This window comes from Lycium barbarum, chromosome 6 (genome assembly GCF_019175385.1).
Source record: "Lycium barbarum isolate Lr01 chromosome 6, ASM1917538v2, whole genome shotgun sequence".
Taxonomy (NCBI): domain Eukaryota; kingdom Viridiplantae; phylum Streptophyta; class Magnoliopsida; order Solanales; family Solanaceae; genus Lycium; species Lycium barbarum.
The window spans coordinates 102,941,588-102,957,232 of NC_083342.1; the positions used below are offsets into that span (position 1 = coordinate 102,941,588).

Genomic DNA, 15,645 nt, shown 5'->3' on the forward strand with positions numbered 1-15,645 from the left:
ATTGGTTTGGTTTGGGATTTAGAAACCCAAACCAACCCGATCCATGTACACCCCTAATACTAGTGTTGACACCTATTTGTATTTTTTTATACTCCTTAATATATATCCTGACTTCGCCACTGCCCGCAAGCATTGTCTACAACAGGGTCATATGTGAAATATTGAAATTTTAACAAATATGATTATATTCTGAAATCATAATTTCAAAATTACAAAATAAATAGTACTCCTATAAGAACTACAAAGGCAAGTTAAGTTAACATTTTGGATCGGCCGACCTACTGACTACTGTACCGACTTAAGAGAAACTAAATACGTGTTTCATCGTGGTCCCTTGATTCTATTTACTTCAAAGAGACAAGATTTTCCTGATAAAGTAGATTTTTGACTTTATTATATATCATCTTGAGGTATTTGTTCCCTATCTTCGACATTTATGTAGGATCCAGACAAGTCTTCTAAGAATATCATATCCTTTTCACCTTTTGGCCTGTCTATAGATATTTTTCATTTCTCGTCAATTTTCTATTTGTAAGCAATAAATACGTAAAGTTGTGCATTTATAGCATGGACAAAGTCCAACAGCTAGATTTGTCAAGTACTTCAATTAAGACTTCAACAGCCAGCAAGGAAGAAATTAATACAAAGCTAAAAGACACCATCATCCCTAGCACCAAAAGCAATGATATATAGAGCCCGTTTGGATGGGCTTATGTCTACAAGCTAAAAACAGTTTATAAGCTAAAAAAAATAAGTTGGATAGTTTAATTTATTTTTTTTGGCTTATAAGCTGTTTTCAGCTTATAAGCTGCTTTAGATAAGCTAAGTCAAATGAACCCAATTATTTTTTTGAGCTTATTTTAAGCATAAAATGACTTTAGGTTGGTCAGCCAAATACTCAAAAAAACTGAAAACAGCTTATAAGCAACTTATAAGTCAATCCAAACGGGCTCATACATACATATAATATATACATTTTATATTATATTTATTATTTACTCCAATCTATTATCTAGTCCACTTCTGGTCTTGTACCTGAAAGGCTATATATGAACTTAGAAATGGAGCAATTTGAAAAAATGACCTTAAATCTTTATGTACATAATCGAGTTGAACAGAAGATAAAGTTCATAGCCATGGAAGATTCCTTAAAGCGCATCAAAATTCAAGAACAGGACCAAGAAAACAACGAATCATCGATATTGATTCCTGGTTTGCCAAATCACTTAGCTCATCTTTGTCTTTCCAATCTTGATCCTTCACTTCTTTATGGCGTTTCCAAATCATGGCGACGCCTAATTTACACCTCATCTTTTCCTCATTTTTACTCTCTATACGTTGTATGCTCTCGAAGTAGTCCTACTACTTCGAGAGCATACAACAATGGTAGTACTAGCAACAAGCAGTACTACACAAGAATTGATGAACAAAATTCCGTGGAATTTTTCTGCTTAGATCCAATTTCATCTAAGTGGAGTCCTTTACCAAATCCTCCTTCAGATCCACCAATTCGCGTACTTCGCCATCATCCATCTTTTATATCAAGGAGCCTTTCGATTCAATCTTTAACCGTTTCAGAACGTATGGTTCTTATTGCTGCCACTACTCATAAATTTCGTCCAGCACTTGAACGTCCATTGGGATTTAATCCATTGTGTAACGAATGGTTTTTTGGTCCTCCGTTGCATACACCGCGGCGATGGTGTGGTACGAGCTCTGTGAATGGAAAGGTGTATGTAGCAAGTGGTATTGGCTCAGCATATCATGGTGATGTAGCAAGGTCTTTAGAGAAATGGGATGTGAAGAAGAAGGCTAGTGAATGGAAGTGGGAGAAATTGGCAGGGTTAAAAGATGGAAGATTTAGTAGAGAAGCTGTTGATGCTATTGGCTATAGAGGGAAACTATGCATGGTAAACGCTGAATTCTACCATCTCACTTAAAAGTTTAAATTCTTTATGAGTCAACTATGTGAAATTTTCTCTTTTTTTTTTTTTGTCGGATTTGTGAATATGGATCTTTTCAATTGGATATTAAGATGGATTATATGTTATACTATTTAAGTATATTATTAAGTAAATTGAATGATTAGGAGAGTCATATCAGAATTTTTGGGTCAGATTTATATTCTTACCAAGGGTTTAGTTAGATGACTTTTATGTGAGACAAAAAAGAAATAGTAGTACTGAATTTTGTATTATAAATCTTTACTTGAATTACCATCAATGGAACATTTCCTGAGATTGTGTAATACCACAACAACAAATTTTAACCAGCTAATCAGGGTATTAACACAATCTCATCGTCCCTCACTACACTACCTCCTTTTGCCTAGTTGTGGAATCAGTAATTTGAATGAGGGTGTTCAAAGATTTAATATGAATGTGTTGAAAGTAGTCCTGATATTTAACCTAAATATATATATACACACTATAACTCTCCGGCACTGACACTTCTTGACCCTATGTGGCTCCACTTGGACTGTGTCATTGAATTATGTGATCAACGCATCTAATTAAAAGCTTGACTTAATTAAAAAGCTTAGAAGTATTTTTAATTATTTATTTAATTATGTCTTCCACAGGTAAATATTAAGGGACGTGCAGTAAAACAAGGCGCCGTTTACGACGTAACGAAAGATGAGTGGGAAGAGATGCCAAAGGGAATGCTAGGAGGATGGAATGGACCAGCAGCAGCAACAACAATAAATGATGAAAGCGAGATGTACGTAGTGGATGAGACACAGGGGTCCTTGAGCAAATATGTATCAGAAACTGATCAGTGGGAAGTGTTGATTGAGTCTTGTAATGAATTGAAAGGTGCTGAGCAAATTAGTGCTGGAAGAGGAAGAGTTTGTGTCATTTGTAGTGGTGGACGGAAAATTGTTGTAGTAGATGTTGCAGTAAAACCAGCTAATGTAATTCGAGTTTTGAGTACTCCGCCTGAGATGGAGGCGATTGCTTTGCATATATTGCCAAGGATTAGTGTGGAAGACTGATATGTATAATAATGTTGAATTATCAAATTAAGGAAGAATCAAAATTCTACTCTTGAATTTACCCTTGTTACAAATTGCCTCAAATCCTCCTATTTTATCTTGATAGTTCGATTATTAAATACTGATGGTGTAAAGAAAATTAATACAAATAATTATTCATAAACTTTATCTCTTCAGCCGTGGGGATGGGAACGAGGTTGAGTGAACTTAGACTTTTTCTTTGGTCTCTAGAAGCCCCGGGTCCAATAGTGCTTAATTAGCCAGTAATCTCTGACAAATAAAACAAGTTAAACACTATAAATATAAGATGTCTTTATTTTATCGGTTCATGTAACTCAAATCATTTTTTCTCGTACCCTTTTACTTGGATATAGTATATAGGGTCATGTGTAATGATGGAAAACAACCTTTTTTTTTTTTTTTTTTTGCATTGAGTGTTCACAATCAGGAGTTACACCCTAATTCAAAATATTTGTTTTAAAAGATAAAGTCTCAGAAATCCTTTTCCTAGCTAATACCTTTACTTCGAAGATCGTATAGGGGTCATGTGCAGTGATGGCAAACAACTTGGTGTTGCTCTACCACTAACCTAGCTAGTATGCTTTAATTTGTTACTTAAGAATTCGCATTTCATGGATCCAAAGAGCAGACTATCGTAAATAGAAATTTACCAAGTCAAAATACTATTGTTAAAAAAGAAAAGGTGTCAGAGACTTTAAAACTTTACTTCAGGAGAAAACAAAATTTTCACGAAATGATCAAACATTTCCAGTAGATATGAAAGAATATGCACCAAGTGTAGTAGCTAGTGCACATAATATATTTTTTAAGAAAAAGGTAGAATTTGTTATATTAGCACATGAGGATCAATTAAATTATTCATTGCATCGTAAAGCATACTCAACAAACTTTAACCTCATGCGCAAAAAGTTTGTCACATAGCTCGAGGTCCCGGAAAAGCTTTGCACTTTATTAAATTATAATATTAAATTGCCCTAAAGATAATACTTTACAAAAGTTGTGTCCCTAAATTTAATCAACCAGGACCACTTAAAAGTAAGTCAATATGTCATGACTCACAATTAAATAACCAAAAACGCGCACAGCAAGTAAAGACATGTTAAGAAATTAATCAATGATATATAGTATATACCAAGCCACGATCTTTGAAAAGCCTATCATCTCAAGGAATTCAAAGCGATTTTGTGTCTTTATCTGTGTGGGTTTTGTGATCTAACTATATGACACAGCCTGCATAAAGTGCATCATATATAACCTTAATAAAATAATTAACCGACCTTTGCTTTTGTCTCTTTCTTACCCTTTGTTTCCTTAGTTTCTTTTTGAAAACCTAGTTAAGTCCATTTTAATATCTGATTTAACTATATACAGTTAGTATAATTTTGACCATATTATTACAGGTAATATATATATATATATATATATATATATATATATATATATATATATTATCTTCTAGATTACTAATTTTACCTTTCATGTATGTGTATACATATCTTTTAGGTGATTATTATATTGTCCCAACGTGAAAAGTAAAGTCTGTATGATGTAATCAAACCAACCCCTAGATCATGTAGAGGTCCCAAGATTTGCTTAGACCAAGGGGCCTAGCTGACTATTTCCTTCAGCCAAGAGGCCTAGCTAGCACCTAACATGACCAAACAGACAGTGAAAGGGTCCCAGATCATATATGGGATATTTATATTCATTGATATACAACTTCAGTCCAATAATTCTCATTCATTATGCTACATATATATAAGTCTATATTTTAGTCTAAAACTTATCCTGCAGAAATGAAGATAAAGTAGTCCCATTATGAAACCTACACATCTTCCCCATTTATTATTCCCAAGTTAGTTGGAAATCCATGCATATTTTCAAACAACCACAACAAATTCAGTGTAATCCCACAAGTGACTTCTAGGAAGTGTAATCTCACAAGTGACGTTTGGAAAGGTAGTGTGTATGCAGACCTTACCCCTATCTTACAAAGGTAGAGAAGTTATTTCCGATAGATTCTCAGCTCAAAGAACAATGCAAAATCCATGCATATATTTTGTTTTAAATAAATACTCCTAGTGCAACTTGACAACTTTACGAATTAATTACTGCAGAAGCAAGGTGTTTTAATTTTCACAGTTATAAAGGAGGTCCCTGGTCACGTTTCGACAAGTGTATAATTTTACGGTAGTGCGTGGGATCCATCTTAAACTATAGAGCAATATAAACATATAATTAAAGAGAATATAGAGTGAGTTCTATGAATTTAACTGAATTCTTTGTTTCTAATATATAAAAAAGAAGATTTGTAAAGTGTATTGATAAGATCAAAATTATTTTAAACCTACTAACTCTACGTCTTGCTTTCACCTATCATGAGTAACATGGTAACATCTTGAGAACCTGCAAAATAATGTACACTATCTTGTGTCACTACTTTTTGAAAAGAATAAAGCAGCACAAAGTTACCTAACAAATGCCAAGAAGATAACTGCCATGGTAATATGACAAAAAAGCAGTTGAAAAGCCAAAAACTTCATTCCTTGTGAAACACTTTAACGTAAACTTTTCCTATATCAACTACTCCATCATATTAGTTAAGTTACTTATTCTCCCTCATTAACCACTCCCAATTTTCTTTATTATCTTTATCTGTACCCCTTGTTAAAGTTATCAATTTTGAACCCCATCCAACTTTTTAATCTGCGTCTTTATTCACATGAATGTGCAAACAATAAAGGTCCCTGCAGCTACATGAAAATGCATCCTTTTGTTGGAAATTTTAGCAATAATTGAGATTATTTAAAATCGATCTATATTATCTTTTCTAGAAAGGTCCTTTCCAAATTTAAATTAGTCTTTGTTCACATAAATGCAAACAGTAAAAATTAAGCATCAACATGGAAAGGCATCCTTTTTTGGAAGTTTTAGCAATTGAAATGATCTAAAATCATACTCCAACTATAATGTTTTTGTTCTAGAAAAGTCCATTGCAAATGTAGTTGAAATCTTCTAAGAAAATTAATTATAGCGAGAAACTGGATATTCAGTCAACCAAATTGGAAGACTTTCTGTCCACACTTTATGCTCTCAGTGACTTTAATATATTTATTTGTCATGAATAAGAAAGTTGTACTCCTCTTTTATATCATCAATGTTGTAAATAATATTATCAGTGAATGTCATGTATTATAAAACATGTATTTATTTACTTGGAGAGCAAGGTTTGATTGGAGACCAATGTAACTAGGTAATAACTATAGTTACTACGAGACTCATCTAGTTAGAATCTAACTAGTTACTTGGTGACCAAGTATTTCTATTCCTATAATAGGAAGGTTTTATCTCCTTAGCATGAGATCAAAATTATGGCAATAAAATCTCTCCTCAAGCTTCCTTCCTAATTTTCTTGTTTCACTCTCAATTTATATTATTTTATAACACGTTATTAGCACGAGACTCTACCATTTTGAGCACTTACTTTGGTTTAATTTAACGTTTAGGAAGCAATTTAAAGAGAAGGTATGAATGAATCTCGTTGATCGATTTTTAAATGTTTAGTATAATTACAACGGAAAAGGCTTAAATATGCCATCGAACTATCAGAAATAGTTCATTTATGCCACTCGTTAATAGTTTGGCTCAATTATGCCATCGAACTATCAGAAATGACTCATCCATGCCATTTTTCTATAAAATCGGTTTTACAATTCCAGATATGACCCTTGGTCACCAATTAGAAGTCCACGTCGTTTAATTAAACCAACACAAATTAAATCCTAAATTAAACTAAAACTCGACCCACAAATTTGTGTTGATTTAAATAAACGGCATGGAACTCTAATTGGAGGCCAAGTGTCATATCTGATATTTTAAAACGTGCGTTAATGAAAAATGGCATGGATGAGCCATTTCTGATAGTTCGATGGCATAACTGAGCCAAACTATTGACGAGTGGCATAAATGAGCCATTTCCAATAGTTCAATGACATATCTGAGCCTTTTCCGTAATTACAAAGCTACGGAGAAAGAAAGAGATGACACGTATACATCTTTCTGTTACGAAGCAAGTACAAGATATCAGTAAAGGAGCTTTTTCACCAAGCCATATAAGGACTCTTGGTGTGAAGAACAATAATCATTTTCCTATAGCAGGCATACGTTTTTATGGGTTAATAGGTAAGAGTCTGTTTGGATGGGCTTATTTTAAGCAACTTATAAGCTGCAAACAGCTTATAAGCTAAAAAGAATAAGTTGGGCTAAGTTGGGGTAGCCCAACTTATTTTTTTTGACTTATGAGTTGTTTTCAGCTTATAAGCTGCTTTAAATAAGCTAAGTTAAACAAGCCCAATTATTTTTTTAAGCTTATTTTAAGCACAAAATGACTTTAAGCTGGCCAGCCAAACACTCAAAAAAGCTGAAAACAGCTTATAAGCAACTTATAAGCCAATCCAAACGGGCTCTAAGTATTTAATTTGGCTTTTTTGAAATTCAGTTTTGTAGTATTAGAGGCAGTTTGACCAAATGACTGCTACGAGCTGACACAAAGTATTATTGTTAACCTCATTCATTGTTCAAAAGTATGTTCGCACTTCTTTGTGAGATTTGTAGCTTTATACATGCAAGTTGGCTTTCTCTGCACTCTTCATCATTTTACTATGTATACATATAGAGTGTATTTTTTCAAAAAAGATACAATTAAACTCCCATAGAGTTTGCAGAAGGAAATATATGACCACTATACGTGATAGTATTTTCTAAGCCTAGTTATTACTAAATTTAATTATGTTTGTAACCACCAGAAGTGGTAATATTTTCATAAGTATTTTGTGGCTACAATATTATTTATATCATGCCTAAAAAATTGCTCCCCAAGAGCAATATGAAAAATTTGAGAGATATTATGACATGATTTTATGGTCCACTTTGAACTATAATACAGGTTACAAGAAATGTGCAACCACAAGAATTGATATATTTCATGTCTTGGTAAAACTTAATTATTTTTATGCGTAAAATTATAAAGTGGTATTATTTTAAAAGACTCGAGAGTGAGTCTCAGTGCACTTTGGCCTATTATGCTTATTAGTTTAGGGTAAGATACTGGATTCAAGCTTCATTGCACCAAGAGGGTAGGACATCGGGTTAGAGCCCCGGTGCACTATGATGATAATATAAGAAGTTGTGTTCAAGTCCATCACATTATGGCTTAAAACGCCTTTATATGGATAAGACATTGGGTTTAAGTCCCAATGCACAATATTAATGATATAATGATGACTAAGGCAGAATAATGAATTTTTAATAAAAGTTGTGAAGCCCGTCCGGTTTGATATGCTCCATTCCATAAAGTGAATGTGGTAGCAACACATGATAAGTCTGAAAGATGACAAAATAATTATTGTGTCTGTATGAATGAACGTGGACCTGGCAAAGGACAAAATAATAGGCATCATTTTGATAATTATAAAAGAAAGAACATTATGGGTTCTCAAAATGATCCTTCAAAAGGTGAAGGTAATATTTGCCTCAATGTGGTACAAAATGTCGTGGGCACGCGATTGTCGTGCGACCTAAGTTGATAAATTATATAAATCCTCCATCAAAAGAAAGGAATACAAAGTGAAGGCTTACTTGACTTTTCAGAGTGATGTTGAGGTGGGTCATATAAATATGATAAACATTATGACATGGCAATGAGTTTATATCAAATTTATGAAGCACATATATAAAATTATAGTCCATTCCTTACAGAGAATGCGACTTGTGATAAGCATCGTGAATGCTGGCCCATTCTTGAAAGTGAATGTGGCAAGATATGATAAAAGACAGGGATAAAGACATGCTTATGTATTATGCTAGTACCACAACTCACCTCTAGGAGAGGTTTGAAAGAAATTGTTATTAAGGTATAAGTAGTCATTGATCATCTTGTCGATAATGATTATTGAACGGAAAAGGTTAAAGCAAGAAATGAGTATTGCCTATAATAATTTTGATCATGACCGAAATGATATAATTTTCTCCTTTAAAGGATATGTTCACCATACGGATGGTGTTATGAAATATGTGGTAGTACACAATTAATTGGGAGCTCTGAAAGAGCCGATTTATTACTACTTTGGAGGAATGAAATTGATTATCAAGAAAGCATTATATTGTCATAAGTCTCAAAGAAACTTATTCAGTTTCAAAGGTACTGGCCAAAGTGGGCATTCATATTGAGACTACAAATGATGGAAAGATTTAATATCTTTATATTACTACAGTCATAGCGGGTAAGAAGTATAAATGTGAAAGGTTACCCTGCTTCCCTCCTGTTTGTACTACACAAACATGAGCATGATGATGGAATCACGTGCGATAGTAAACTAGAGGTTTATTGAAATAAATATCAGTTGGCATGACCGGTTGGACATTCCGGTTCTAATGTGATGCAAAAATAATTTAGAATTCACGTGATTATATATTGAAGAAATAAAAGATATTCTTCGAGAATACTCTTGTGCTACTTGTTCTCATGATAAATTGAACATTATACCAGCTAAAGTTGGGATTAAATCCCTCAATAATTCTGGAACATAAAAAGGTGAATATGGGCCAGTTCACCTGCTATGTGGACCATTTGCTATTATATGATCTTAATAGATGCATCTATGTTATGGTCACATGTGCATTTGGTATCAACTTGCAATTTAATTTTGCGAGGTTGTTTGCTCATATTGTTAAATTAAGAGCATGGTTCCAAACTATGAAATTATGTTGATAATGCTGGTTTACATCCAAGTTGGTTTAGCAGAAATTGCATGCCTCTAATGATAGCTAAACAATTGGTTATGAGAACAAACCTCCCAAACAGAGTTTTGGTATGAGATGTGTTATTTAATATGTAGCAGCTTGTATGCATCAAGCCAACAAGGTTCCCCTATTACAATTGGTTCAAGGTCAGGAACCAAATAATTCTCATCTGAAAATGTGAATGTGGGGTATATGATTCAATTGCTCCACCATAACGCATAAAGATCGATCCCCAAATAAGGTTGGGGTAAATGTTAGATTTCCTAACATAGGGGGAGAGATGATAAGCACCTGGAAAATATAAGTTATATATAATGAATTATCACTAGTATGATCCTCGTTTAAAATATAATTCAAGTTAACTGCCAGACGTATTTGCTGACCAAAGTGAAAATCATATTCCAGCTGCAAATGCTCCTACTAGAATTAAAGTCCTTGAAGGATAGAGTCTATGATACGCCTGAAGCGTGATAGACCAATAGGCTCCAAAGGTAAATCTCCTTGAAGAAGGAGAGGCGCAAATGATCAAAATGACTATAATAATGAGGCAAGTTCTTTAAAAGAGCATCACGACATAACACTTCATGAACCTTGGGAAAGGTTCAGATACCTGAAAATGATGAAAAAAATGAAAGATCTCGATAAGTGATGTCGCATTGGAACCGATCTCAAATGACCGTCGACGGTATCTTTGATAAAATGTAGCGCTCAACATTTAAATGGTGACAAGGATCTTGAATTCAAATCTGTCAAGAAATGTGGACAGATAGATGATTGGCCAAATGAAAATATGCAATTCAAGTATATTTGGTTTCACATTGTAAATATGAAATATTTTGGATCTATAGTCCAAACATTTCAAGATATAATGTCAGTGGGGTATAAAGAAACTTTTGAGCGAAAAGTGAGATGAAAAATAAATCCACAAGATATAAAGTACGGCTCGTGCCTTGTGGTATAAATATTTTTCACAAAAGTCCTGACATTATTGTATGGAGATGTGTTCTCTTGTGGTGCAGGTATCATGTAGTATGGCAGTGCAGGTATTATGTAGTATGGCAGTGCATGAAATAAAGACTTGAATGCGTATAATGAAATATTTTCATGTCTAGCTAGACAGTGAAGTTTATATGAAAATTCTTAAAGGATTTAAAAGGTCTTAAAGCGATTTCATTGAATACCCCAATGGCAGTAAAATCGCTTAACATAAAGAAAGATCAATTTTGAATCTCACGGAAATGGTTAGAAAGTACCATGTCTTATTGCAATTGATGCACTAATGTATTCTGCTATTACTATCTATGAGATAATGCCTTTATTGATATGCAAGCAAGATATAACCTTACTTCTACCCGTGGAGACATCATAATGAACCAAATAATGATATAAATTTATTAATTCTAACCAATATTATTAAAGGTTTGTTGATTATGAAATGCAGGGCATTTATATGATCTCTATAAAACTCGAGCTCAAACAAATTATATGTGTGCATAGATGGGTGTTGTCAAATCATTCGTTCTATAAGGCAGTCAGTTATTGCTAGCTCTTTAAAAATGCGAAGGAGGCAGTCAGTTATTGCTAGCTCTTCAAAAATGCGAAAAAGGCAGTCAGTTATTGCTAACTCTTCAAAAATGCAAAGGATTCTCCTTGAAGAATGAAGTTCCACTACATTATATGAAGACAATGTTGCTTGAACATAATTCAACTGAAAGAATGATACATTGAAGGTGACACGCGAGAAATATATCTCGCCGAAAATTATTTTCACACATGATCGTCAAAAGAGCGGTGAAAGTATATTCAAGAAATTCAAGTGACAAGTCAGCATATTTATTAACTAAGGCATCATCGACCTCAACATTTGAGAAGATGGTATACAAGATTGGGATGCACTGTCTCCGAGAAATAAAGTGATGTTTTCATCAGGGGGAGTGAAATACGCGTTGTACTCTTTTTTTCCCTTAGCTAAAGTTTTGTCCCATTGGGTTTTCCTGGCAAGGTTTTTAATGAGGCAGCTATCAAGGCATATTATTAGATATGTGTACTCTTTTTCCTTCACTAGGACTTTTTCCCACTGATTTTTCCTAGTAAAGTTTTACCAAGGCACATTATCTATTAATGGACATTCAAGGGGGAGTGTTGTAAATAATATTATAAGTGAATGTCCATGTATTATAAAATATGTATTTATTTACTTGGAGAGCAAGGTTTGGTTGGAGTCTTGGAGACCAATGTAACTAGATAATAACTATAGTTAGTTACTATGGGACTCATCTAGTTAGAATCTAACTAGTTACTTGGTGACCAAATATTTCTATTCCTATAAATAGGTAGGTTTTATCTCCTTAGCATGAGATCAAAATTATGGCAATAAAATCTCTCCTCAAGCTTCTTTCCCAATTCTCTTGTTTCACTCTAAATTTGTATTATTTTATAACAACAGTTCCAAAAAAATTAAGGTGCTGCCAAGTAGCATTCGTATTTTTTATATTCACTATCAATTTTGAACTACATACAAATTGATCATGCAAGTTTATATTTTATGAGCTAATTTTATCACATTAAACTTGCATATATCTAATTATGTGAATGTTAGTTCCTGAATGGATAAGGCCACATTTAAAAGTTTCATCCTGTGATACGTTGCACTTGCACTCGAGACAAAAAAGAGATGAGCTAAAAAGGACCGGAACCTCTCAGATTTAAATGAGTAGACCCCAAATTCAATAAGGAAGAAAACTGATTAAATTCGTTCAACCTTCTAAGGACAAATTCAAGAAGAATAGTTCTAGAACAATTAATGATCGAAATAACAACAATAAGAAGAAGATAGCAGAGAGGACGAGTGATTGATTCACTTTACCAAAACTGGAATAATGGAAATTACATTTGTTCTTCCTCAAAACAATGTCCCAAATTCCGTTAAGAGTCTAACTACCCGCCAAATCAGCTTAATTAACGCACAAATTAGTTATACAGGGATTGTAACACAAATAAGATTATTTGTTGTTAGGTGTTTGGCTCATTACACTAACATTGGACATACAAGATATTTATTTATTTATTGAACTAAAAAGTAATAAGTTTACAATCATAGGTACGATTGAATGCTTGACCTTCATTGGTTTCTAGATAAAAGATAAACATAGTTTTGTCCTTTTGCTACTTTGTCCAGGTACTCCTATAAGTTATACATGAATTAGTTATTACTACGACGCCGTTTGGACATGGTTTGAAATCATGGTTTAAATCTCAAATCATGCCTTTTTGTATGATTTGGGATTTCATCTCATAACATGAAACTATGAGATGAAATCGCATGTCCAAACACTGGTTTCATCTCATGATTTCAAATCGCATGTCCAAACGCCTACTGCAAGTTGTTGGTGGTATAAAATAATACACCAATTGGTTTATTAAGTTATACAAGGATTATGTTATAGATTCAAAGTACAACCAAACATTGGATAAAGTTATACAAAACTATATACCATGATTATTTTCCTTACACATCATACCAAACAATCCCTACCTGTCTCAATCAATTTCGACTACCCATTGCTCACTAATATTTGTAGAAGTTGGATGGGATGAAAAGTTTTTGGCCTGTAACGAGCATAAGTAATAGGGAAATAACTATATTTTAATGCGGAAATAAAACTGGACAAAAATGACCCGACTTAAAACACAAAAAGAACTTATAAATTGAAACACATGAACCGTTCCTTGGTTTAATTTGAACGTACAAGGGTTTGAACCCCATGAAATCGTTTTTGATTTTGAAACTCCAGCAAATTTTTTAACACCATGAATTCTATCCTTGATTTTGAACCCCGTGAAGCTTTCCTCGATTTCCACCTGTTAATCCTTCGAATTCCAGTAGCATTTGTAGGGGCTGTTCGGTATTTTAGTTGAGGTATTTTTGTCCAGAAAAAGTTTCGTGCCAAAAGAATGGCCAACTGTTAATAGCTTTTAAAGTAATGGCTAATATTTGGTATAGAAGTATTAAAAGTGACTATTTACCTATCACTCCTATAATATGGACACTTGTCCAACTTGGATCCCGAACAAAATCGGGCAATGAGTTGGATTGCCCTTATTTTGGGGTGGTCTTTAATTTTTGTCTATTAAATTGGTGGTATTTAATTTTTAGCCTTCGCTAGAACCCGTTGATTTCGGGTTCGAACCCCCGCTCAATCAATTTTTTTTTTAAAAAAACAAAAAAATTTAAGGTAGAGTTTGCCTGCAAAATTCTGCCTCCTGCATTCAGGTAGAGTTTGAAACTCTACCTTAAGGTAGAGTTTGCAGTCAAATTCTCCCTAATCAGGCAGAGTTTGAGTCAAACTCTGTCTGATCAGGTAGAGTTTTGAGGCAAAACTCTGCCTTAAGGATGAACAGGCCTAATTTTACTACAAAATTTTGTCTTGCGATTTTTTTTTTCTGAGCCGGGGTTCGAACCTCAAACCTCATGATATTAAGCGAAAGGGACAAAAATTAAAGACCACCAGGGGTAAAAACTGAAGACCAGTGCATTTGAAGCACACTCCGCACAAAAAATTGAACAAAATCCTTCATTTTAACTCCTGGCCCAAATACCTTTTCAGCGTCTAAGCCCAATAGAATAATCAGAAATGGGCTTGTTCACAACATGCCACCATTCTGCCAATGAAATCTATTTGCCCTAAGGGTGTGTTCGGTACGAAGGAAATGTTTTTTAATTTTCTCACGCTCGTTTAGTAAAAAAAATTCTAAAATATTTTTTTTTTAAGAAAAAAAATTTCTTAAAAATAAGAAAAATGACTTTTCTAATCAAAGTAGGAAAAACAAGTGCACAATTGACATTTCATCACCCAACTCATCCCCCAACTACCAAACCTCAACAACTCCTACGACCCCCACTCCAATTTTTTCTTTTTAAAAAACTTTGAAAGGTTTTTTTATTTTGGTTTTCTAAGACTCTCACCCCCCCCCCCCTCCAATTTTTTTTTTAAGTTTTGAAAAAAAAATCTTTTTTATTTTCTACACCCACCCCCTTACCCCTTACCCCCTCCCGAATTTTCTACTTCATATTTAATTTTATCTTTAGAATTTTTTTATAAAAATGGAAAGTTTGCGTGGTTAGATTTGGTGTGGGGTGGGTTGTAGTTGGGGGGTGGGGGAGTGGTGAGGTGGATAAGAAAAATTTCCCATTTTGTTTATAAAAGTAAAATAAAATATATGAAATAGAAAATTTGGGAGGGGATGGGTGGCAGGGTTGGATAGAGCGGTGGTGTGAGGTGGGGGTGGGTGAAGATGAAGTGTCTTGGAGGGTGGGTGGGGTGGGTAGTGGGTGGTGGGGTTGGAGTTGGTAGGGCATGAGTGGTATTTTTCAAAAAATGTTTTTTACCGACCAACCGAATATGAGAAAATAAGTAAGAAATTCACTTATTTTCCATTACCCAACTGAATATGAGAAAATAAATAGAAACTCACTTATTTTTCAAAAACACATTTTTTAGGAAAATATTTTCCTCCGTACCGTAAATAGTTTGGTCTACACCTTATGTAACATTCCAAATATTCCTTCTAGGATGATAAGCTGTAAACATCTGGAGTCTAACATGGGAAGCTACATTTTCACCCTTTGCACAACTATAAGTGTCACAATGTGATTATATCCCCCTTCAATTCGTACCTTTCCAGAAATCAAGTTTGTTTCAACCTCATCAATACCTATATGAGTTAGGGGCGGTAAATTAGCCCATTAAAAAAGATTCACCTAATTAGAGCGGATCATTTTGGCGGGTTAATAATTCACTCATTTATTAATTCATTCATCCAATTCA

General features: G+C 33.8%; 1 protein-coding gene across 1 annotated transcript; it reads left to right on the top strand.

The window, feature by feature from the left end:
• The first annotated feature begins 989 nt into the window (after nucleotides 1-989).
• Nucleotides 990-3,056, top strand: LOC132599900 (F-box/kelch-repeat protein SKIP25-like). Its single transcript, XM_060313067.1, has 2 exons — nucleotides 990-1,910; nucleotides 2,582-3,056. Exons 1-2 carry the CDS (start codon nucleotides 1,050-1,052, stop codon nucleotides 2,993-2,995), a joined length of 1,275 nt encoding a protein of 424 aa, XP_060169050.1. The 5' UTR covers nucleotides 990-1,049; the 3' UTR covers nucleotides 2,996-3,056.
• The last annotated feature ends 12,589 nt before the right edge of the window (nucleotides 3,057-15,645 follow it).